At 50.4% G+C, this 9,174-nt stretch overlaps 1 protein-coding gene across 3 annotated transcripts in view; it reads left to right on the top strand.

Annotated features, from left to right (window-relative positions):
- The first annotated feature begins 239 nt into the window (after positions 1 to 239).
- Positions 240 to 9,174, top strand: part of ELP6 (elongator acetyltransferase complex subunit 6) — a 12,737-nt gene continuing 3,802 nt past the window's right edge. For 2 of the 3 annotated variants that reach the window (XM_023520587.1, XM_011375334.2), the window contains exons 1-6: positions 240 to 426; positions 2,026 to 2,104; positions 3,095 to 3,165; positions 4,934 to 5,052; positions 6,484 to 6,685; positions 8,468 to 8,614. In XM_023520587.1, the coding sequence (XP_023376355.1) occupies positions 373 to 426; positions 2,026 to 2,104; positions 3,095 to 3,165; positions 4,934 to 5,052; positions 6,484 to 6,685; positions 8,468 to 8,614 (672 nt within the window). In that variant the 5' untranslated portion in view covers positions 240 to 372. Of the gene's footprint in view, positions 427 to 2,025; positions 2,105 to 3,094; positions 3,166 to 4,933; positions 5,053 to 6,483; positions 6,686 to 8,467; positions 8,615 to 8,933; positions 9,169 to 9,174 lie in introns of those variants that run through there. The other variant, XM_011375335.2, reaches the window with a different exon arrangement.

The raw sequence follows: 9,174 nt of genomic DNA, 5'->3' as shown, positions 1-9,174 counted from the left end.
GAGAGAGAGAGAGAGAGAGAGAGAGAGAGAGAGAGAGAGAGAGAGAGAGAGACCTGGTCACGTGGGGCCTTGCGGGCCCCTGAGAGGACCCAGACATCGCAGAACCGCGCAGCAGCGGATCCTGCAGCCGCAGGCAGCCGCCTGGCCGAGCGTTCCCCACCAACGCCGCCGGAAATGCGTGGTAGCGCGCGCCGGAAGCGGCCCCGGTTGAGGCTCCCGCCTGATTGGATGCCGCGGGCGTCCAGAACTCGCGTTGCGCGTGCGCGCTCCTTCCGCGTGGCGGTGGTGATTGCCGTGGGTTGTTCTCCATCGTCCGTCGCCTCCGCGGCAATTTTAGCTCCCTGTCCAGGCCGCTCGTCCCTAAGGCTCGGAATGTTCCCAGAACTTAATAACCTTCTCAACATCACCCCTGACAGGGTGGACCAGGTAATCGGTCCCGCAGTCGGGAAGGAGGCGGGGGCCGAGAGAGTAGCGGAAGAAAGCGTCCCCGAGTGCAGCGCATATCTGCCGTAGGAAAGACGTGACGTCCGTAGGCATTAGGATTCCTGGGAGTTGTAGTTCAGGGAGGGCCGACCCAGGGCTTGGGCTGGACACCAGGACCGGCAGAAGGTGGGCTCCTGGACCTCCGCATGTTTTCTGAAAGGCCGTGTGTGCCCATGAAAGGTCCCTGGAAGCATGTCCGACGTTGGATGGGCTTACGTTCTCGGACGTGTACTGGGGAGCTCTGTGCTTGCTCACTGGCGTGGGAGTCACAGCGCTCAGAGGAAGTTGGGTAAAATTTGATTCCCCCACCCTTCGCATGGGACCAGCTTCTTAACCGCCCTGAGTCTCCCTTTGGCCCGGGAGCGCTCGGCAGGTCGCCATGAACGTTGCCGCTCCTCTTTCTCATGGTCTCTAATAGTGCTCTTCCAAGCTGCTGTCAGCGAACTTTGTACCAAGTCCGCCTTCATCAGCACAGCCTCGCTACTCTGTTTTCGTCATCCTCCTTCCCGCACTCTGGGACACCTCGAGATTTTTCACACTTTAGCCCGGGGGTTAACTATCCCAGGAACGTATCTGGTTTATTTCATAACTTTTGTCTTTCTAATGAAATGGTAAGCTCCTCCAGGCAGCCACGACACCACGTGTATAAAGCCTTTTTATGATCCTATAGTGGCAGGCAAATTGTAGCTTTGAATAGATCCTTGTGGATTATAGTTGCCCAGCTGTTCTTGTCTGCTCAAGCCTGCAGATGGTACTTGCTACCTTGCTATTTAGTACTGGCGCCACCAAAGTCTTCAGCTCAGGGCCACTATGAGGGAATGGAGAGATCACAGTTGGCACCAGGAAATGACAGCACTGAGGGGTAACACTCAAGATCTGATAGTGTGATCATTCATGTTCTTAAGTGGAAAAAAGTCACAACAGCACAGAGGTGGTGTGTCTGATACCACCTGATCCTGATCTTCCCTGTCACTGACTAGAGGTGGCTGGAGCTGGGCAGCCAAACACTGCACAGACAATTTTTGGAGGTCTTTCCAGGGCTCTCCATGATCAGAGCTTTGCCTGAAGCAGTGTCCAAGGCCACTGGGAGGAGAACTTTGTTCTTGGAGGTCTCTGTCAACAACCATTCATTCCCTCTTTTCCAGTATCTTCTTCCCTTTGTGCAGTATCTAATTCTCCCCAAGACTGGTCCCTGAGTTACTCGGTGAGCAGTAAGAAAGAGAAGGAATTTTATTCTCTGTTTTGCTTTGGGAAAGTGGAAGCTGAGATATGCTTGCCCATAGTGAGTGACTTAGTACTGATCACTTTGTTTTTGTTTGTTTTTTACCTTAATTTGACTTTTTTTTAAAGCTGTCTTTGTGTGTGTGTGTGTGTGTGTGTGTGTGTATCGTGTGTGTATCTGTAGATACTACATATGTAATATAAATGTACACAAATCTAGGTGTAGAAACAGGGGTGGACATGTTTAACTAGATTTATACAGTCAGCTGACCTTTTTCCAGGGAGTCTAATTCATCTTTTTGTGTTCCTCTTAACTTTTAGGGGAAATTGACTCTACTCTGTGATGCCAAGACAGATGGCAGTTTCCTTGTGCACCACTTTCTTTCCTTCTACCTCAAAGGTAAGGGACTCATCGATGCTATAGAAAAAGACATCTAAGGTTTAAAAAATCCTATTTCAGGAAGTGATGGGAATAGTATTTACTAGCCAGGGCTTTGGTGTCTGGGTAGCCAGATAGCTGTTTAAGTAACAGATTACTGTACCATCTTGTTCCCTACCCAGCCCTGCCAGAGAGTGGCATGTGCTCACCGTATCCACATCCTGCCTTCCCCTTCTCTACCCACCACGCAGGTCCTCCCTCACTGTGGTTCTTATGTGGCCTCCTGTTTACTCGCTTCTCCGTCCTTGTGTATCTTGAGCGTCTCTGGGCACTCAACGCATCAACACTTTGCCCTGGTGGTAGATGCTTCCTAAAGAACACAAGAAAGAAACCTGCATGGCCATTACAATTTACATACGGGAATAGGTTAGAAGAAGAAAACAGCCAAATGAAAAAAGACTTATTTATCAACCGATTCTCCTTGAGCCCCTACTGAGCCAGGCCAGGATAGAGGGTAGACGTTTGGCATTCTTAGTCATACTCATAAAAAGCTTTGGAAGTTTTCCTTTCCAGATGATGTTGTTGTCAGCATAGAAAGAGCAGAAGAGTCTACAGGTAAATTATTAGAATTAATTATGTTCGGTAAGGTAGCTAGAGGCTCTTTGTGTTTTATTTATATCCTGTTAGACCAGTTTAAAAAATTAATTGTACTCCTGTACACCAATGCCAAACAAGAAAATATAATTTTTTAAAGACCACACTTTATTTACAATAGAGATAAATAAGGTACCTAGTAATACATCTAACAGAAGTAGATCTTAGAATCAATGAAATAAGGTATAATTATTAGATAGGAAGAAAATTGCAGCTTAAAATCAAATTGAGTGAGTCAGGTTGCATGGCCTCTAGGTCTTGAGACCTGCCACAATGCTTTTGTTTCCAGAGGTATAAAGTATGTGAGACTGATTGTAAATACAGATGTTATTAAAATCAATTTATTTTGTTTTCCAGCTAATTGTAAAGTCTGTTTTGTGGCACTCATCCAGTCTTTCAGCCACTACAATATCGTGGGACAGAAGCTGGTAAATATTTCAGACCTCTGTGGTGAGGTTCCTGAGTGTGTGTCATGCACGTGTGAGTGTGCTCTGAGGCTGGGCTTCCCTATTTGGGTTGCAGAGAACTTAGCAAGGGATGGACCGAGGGACTCATGGGATCTCGAACCCCTATTTGAAGGGCTAAGGCAGCATCTCTGCATGTTTTAGTAACTTAAAGTTTGTAGAACCAGGTCTGTTGTTAATTAATTAAACCCATCCCTGCTGATTCTGGACCAGTTCACGTTTTATTCTTAGCGTGGGCTTTAGTCTTGGTCCTGCTGGAGTGGAGACCACAGCTTGGTCTGCCACGAAGATGAGTGGCTCCCATGGCCTCTCCCTAAGTCTAGGGCTTAGGACCCAACTGTGGGGAAAGGTGCTTTTGTTACCTGCCCCTTATCAGATGAAGGCAGGCAAAAATGTGACAGCCAAGAGGCTGGTGAACCTCTTGGCGTCACCTGGGCCATTATCTGTGACCTTTGATCAGGTAGACTTACTGAGATTTTGCTAGGTTAGCCTCAGAGCGGGAGAGAATCTGGCCATCAGCTCTGATCTTTGACAAGCTAGTCTTACTATTGGGCCAAGTCACTGCCTGTTTTCTGATGAGGAGAAACAAATGAGAGGGTAGGAGAAAGGTAGACCCTTTCCCATCTGCTGCAGACCAGGAAGTTCCTGTGTTAGGGGTCAGCATGAGTTCAGAGAGAGCAGTCATGTCGATCACATGTTGCATTCCACATCTGCAAAGTCTTTCTCTCTGTGGCCTTAGCGTCTGTGCTTCTGGGTGAGAAAGCCGTGTACTCTCATGTCCAGATTGGCTACTTTCTTTTTTTTTACCTTGGAATCATCAGCGTGGCAGGAGTGGCATGCACAGTACTGGGCATGAGAAGACTTAAAGGGTGAGCTTCCGTACTCTGGTGCATTCTCGCGCCTACATCAGTAGGATGGCGGTGAGCAACAGCAGAGGTGATGATCAGGAGTCTTTCTCTGCCAGGGGCAGCTGTCGTTAATGGCATTGCATAGCGGAGAACACTGGTGATTGAATGCGCAATGGAGACCTGGTCTAGGGACACATCACCTGTTTCTGCACAGACAGAGCAGTAGTTACACATTTAGATTGCGTCACCATCCCTGGGTGTTTCTTCAAGCATGGATTCTCGGGCCCTGCCCCCAAAGCTTCTGGAGGTGTGCAGTGGGGCTCAGTGATCTGCATGTTAGTCAGGTGTCTCAAGAGATTCTTAATTGGCTAGTTCATGAGGAACCATATTTAAGAAGTTCTGCTTAGAGCAGGGGTCTGAGAGTCTGTGTCCTCTGTGTTTTGTAAATAAACTTTTATGGAAATACAGTCACTCCTGTTTATGAATTGTCTAAGGCTGCTTTTGCTCTAAGAGTTGAGTTGTTGCAACGGAGACTGCCATTCGCCCAGTGTCTTATTGTTGTTATTTACTTACTGTTTTATAAATATGTGTATTTGAAAAGGAAACTATATTACTATTGCATATTAAAAACCTGTACTGGGTAATCATAAAAATAAACATAAGCAAAAGAATGTAATTTTTTTAAAAAAAGTGAAAATTAAATGTAAATGCACATCTGAAAACAAGATGGGGGTTATGGATTGGGAACACCCTGGGGACACAAGACATGAGCCCAGTACGTACGTGGACAGGTGCACATTTGCAGGGTTTGGAATGCATTCTCTCTAGCCGTTCTGGTGCGTTCTGCAGTAGGCATGGTAGCTCACTCTCTTTGTCATGTTTAGGGTGTCAGCCTGACCACGGCACGGGAACGCGGGCAGCTTGTGTTTTTCGAGGGTCTCAAGTCCTCGGTGGACGTCTTCTTCCGGGTCAAGGGGGAGCCACACCCCCTGCAGTTCCTCAGGTGAGTCAGCCTGCAGTCCACCGCAGAAGCACACACCTGGTAGGTGGGCCCAGACCAGGGTTGTCATGTGATTCTTTCTCGTCGGCGTGTGGGAGGGCAGAGCTGGCTTGAGGAGCCAGACATGTCCCTGGTGTGTGGCAGTATTCTCAGGAAGCCCTTGGCTCTTACCGAGGACCAGAGGGCATATGGCTGACCCAAAAGCTACAGGAAGCGTTATTTGCTGAGCGTACGGCGGAACGATGTGCTTTGCTGGTTTTTCCAACCCTGACTCAGAGTCCTAGCACACATCTTTCTTCTGTTTTTGTTTTAATACAGGGGCTCAGCAAACAACAGGTCAAGGACTAGCTGCCTGTTTTGTAAATAAAATTTTATTGGAGTAGCCACATTCATTTGTTCACATATTGTCCCTGGCTGTTTTGCACAACAGCAGAGTTGAGCAGTTGAGACAGAGAACACACTCACAAGCCTAAAACATTTCCTGTTGGCCTTTTCACAAAAAGTGTTGACTGCGGCTTTGTTTTTTGGGATTGGATTTCCTGCTTCTCCTCCTTTGTGAACATCAGCTATAAACAGCTCTGTGCAGACCCCGCACCTGGCCGTGCAGACTCGCCACCTGGCCGCTGTTCTTCCTCTGCCCCAGTGGTGTCCATACGGGAACTCTCCCCGCTGCACCCCCTCAGACTCAGCCTTAATGTACGGCCGGGTCAGAAGGCAGGCCATGTGCCCCGACCCTGTGCACGTGATCTCACACAGCCTTTCGCATCTCTGAACCTGGTATCTGTGTCAGAACAATGGGCCTGGTCACACCTGATCCCAGTTTGTGGGGTGCTTGTCCTTGCCGATGGTTAGTGGGCGTGGAGCATGGGGCAGAGGGGCCGGCGCCTGGGCCCTGTGCTCCGGCGCTTTCTGAGCTGCTGTCCGTTGCTGGGAAGTGACTGCCGAGGAGAGGCGCTGGGGAGACAGAGGTAGCTGGGCCAGCTTGTTCAGAAACTGGTTGACTCTGTCACATCCACCAGCAGCTCTTGGACCAGTGTTCCTTACCACCACAACGCCCAAAGTGCTCTTTAGCTTTTTATGCCCAATTCTGATGACCTGGGAAGGTGCTTCCTGTCTGTCCGATCCAAGTTTATCTCCCTGATGCCTTAAGCTCTTGGACAGAGAGGCCACGTGGTGTCTCTTGTAGGCCTGGGAGGCTGGCTGGCTTTGTGTCCCGTTTGCTGCACAGTGCTTTGTGCCTGGTAGGCCTCGAGGAATATTTGAACTGAAGTACACGGTGCCCATGTGCGTGGGCACGCCTTTTCTGGCCAACTAGTCATGGAGCCCGTGGTGCCAAGGACTAGGATCCAGTTCTTTGCCTCCCCCAGCTGTTCAGTTCCAGATAAACATCTGAGAGAGAGTGAACTCTCTGTTGACTTTGGTTCTGTGTTCCAGGGAGGCCAGTGCTGGGAACCTGCGGCCACTGTATGAGTTTGTGCAGGAGGCTCTGAGGCCCGAGGACAATGGGGAGGCTGCCTGGAGGTGCCCGGTGCTGCTGGTGGATGACCTCAGTGTGCTGCTGAGCCTGGGCATGGGGGCGGTGGCCGTGCTGGACTTCATCCACTACTGCAGAGCCACCGTGTGCTGGAAACTACAGGTATCGATAGGCCTGCCCTCTGTGCTTCCGCCCAGGGACTCTCAGGTACCAATGGGCCTGCTCTTTGTGCTTCTGCCTGGGGCCTCTCAGGGCCTAGACAGGTCCAGACCTCATTTGCTTGTGGTGATCTTTTTGGTTTAATTGCTTGGGGTTTGGGCTTCACCGTGGCAGGCCCAGAAACCGTTTGGTCTACCCACCCTGCTCACCTCTACTTCCTGTTGCTTAAAAATAAAGCCTGGAAAATTCAAGGGGTGACTAGCACTGTCTTTAATAGGCTGGTCATATGTGGTACTGTGGCAATCCCAGCTCTGCCACATTGCCTGTGTGTCCTGGGACAAGTCATTATTGCTCTGAGTGTGTTTAAAAGATCAGTTGGGATAATGGGTATAAATTGCTTTAAAAATTGTAAGATGCAATACAAGTATAGGATGTGTCCTCTATTGTCAAATTATGAGGCAAAAAAAGAGATTTTTCCATAATAGAGATTTTAACAATAGCAGTAGACCAATCTATGAAATAGAAATGGCTGTGGTGCCTGCCTTACAGGAGCCTGACTGCAAGAGGTGAGTGAGGTGAAGTCGGTGACATGCCAGCACGGCATCTGGCCCACAGTGGCCACTCTTCAGTGGGAACTGCAGACATTGGCACAGTGTGGTTGGGCTGAGGCACAGCAGGGACAGAGGAGTGTCAGCTGAGTGCGAGTCCCATCCGGAAACTCTGTCCTGGGACCTTCGGAGCTGTCCTGGCTGCAGCCATGGGGCAGGAAGCAGGGTGCTGTGGAGAGTGCAGGGGGCCGGAAATGGAAGGGGCTTGGAGGACACCGGTCAGCGGGTGGGAGGCGGCAGTGAAAGCTCCTGCAGCTCAGCTGGCTCTGAGGCCCAGCGCCGCCTTCTTTTTGTAAAATTATTTCTTTCAGTTGAAAAGGTAAAACTTGGGAATGGTTTTAAAAAGAAAAAAGGGAAATAAACAGCATAAAGGGTACTTTGGCAAAAGGTAATTGTCTCCCTCTTTCCCGTGTGCATCCTGGAGAGTCTGTGCAGTTAAGAACATTCGTATGTGTGCTCGTTTCCCTGCGCTGTTCTGCACGTTACTAGTAATTTCTCATCCACGCTGTTCGGGGCGCTTTTTTTCATTGAATAACAGGCAGGAAGTGTTGGTGTCCATTGGCCAATCACAGAGCACGCAGATTCGCTTCATTCATTTAAACAACGGGATAGTATTCCCATGAAAAGACTTCCTATTCACGATGTCCCCTTTGACGGGGTGGATCTTCCTTCCATTTTTGCGTGGCCAGCTCCTACTCGCCAGCCCAGGTGTGCCCAGCCCCTGACCCTCTCCTCTGGGCTAGACAGGATGTGAGTTCTTCATGTGTCCCCAGCACCCCATGCTTCCCTCTCTCTTGGCTTTGTACTCTGTGTTGTCAGTGTCTGTCTCTCTAGGGCCCACGTCACTTGTCCCCACTGCGGGTCTGGCACACAGTAAGCGCTCTGGGTGATTGGTGCCTGGCAGAGTGGTGGCACTTTTTAACATTAAAAAGGACCACAGGCTGAGCTTGGCTTTAGGTGACTTGAGCTGGAGTACAGGTTGGAAGTACTGGTGAAACTGTCTTGCAGATGTTTGGAACTAGGGGCCTGGGTGCAGGCAAGGGTTCTTCCCGTAAAGGGGATGGTGGCAGCAGCTGCAGGGAGGCCGATCTGGGAGAGGCACTGAGAAGCCACCGCCGCCAGCTTCCGCTGTCCTGTCCAGTTGGGAGCAGGATTTCATCTTGTATCTCTGTTTCAGGGAAACATAGTGGCCCTTGTGCACGACAGCAGAGACACTGAGGATGAGGAGAACGACATCCTGTTGAATGGCCTTAGTCACCAGAGCCACCTGATCCTGCGGGCCGAAGGCCTGGCCACTGGCTTCTGCAAGGACGTGCATGGGCAGGTGTGCAGAGGCTGGGACCCGCCGGGCAACAGGCTGCCTGCCTCCGAGTATAGATGGCGCAAGGGGCGGTGTTGGGCTGGGGGTGTTGGCTGCCTTGGAAGTCGTGTGAGTGCATGGCAGAGTCCGCTCCAGCGGGTGCTTAGCGCCGTGCACTGGTGTGGGTTTCCTATGCGGGTCCCATTTGTGACCAAAGTGGAGCTCCTGAAGAGGAGGCTGCTGTCTGGGGTAAAAGGCAGGGCCCCGCTGTTAAGCAGCAGAACCCCTCTGCAGGACTACAGCAGGCTTTGTATTCAGGTCCACACTGCTCCTTTTAAATCAGGGACTTGGGGAGGCCTTGCCCATGGCATGGGGAGCTGCTGCCCCACTGCTGCTTTTACATGGTGTTTGAAGGACGCAGGCAGAAGCTGAGGGTCCCACTGTGGGATGGAGGGAGGTCAGGTCTACCCCTCCCAAGGGGCTGTTTTGATTCTCTGCCTTCTGAAACCTCTCTGGATTCACCCCAAAGCGTCCACCACAGCCTCCAGGTTAACTTCATGGTGACCACTCTTGAGCCGTTACGG

This window comes from Pteropus vampyrus, unplaced genomic scaffold, assembly GCF_000151845.1.
Source record: "Pteropus vampyrus isolate Shadow unplaced genomic scaffold, Pvam_2.0 Scaffold271, whole genome shotgun sequence".
Lineage (NCBI taxonomy): Eukaryota > Metazoa > Chordata > Mammalia > Chiroptera > Pteropodidae > Pteropus > Pteropus vampyrus.
The sequence above is the reverse complement of the archived record's forward strand: the minus strand, read 5'-3'. Positions and strand labels throughout refer to the sequence as shown.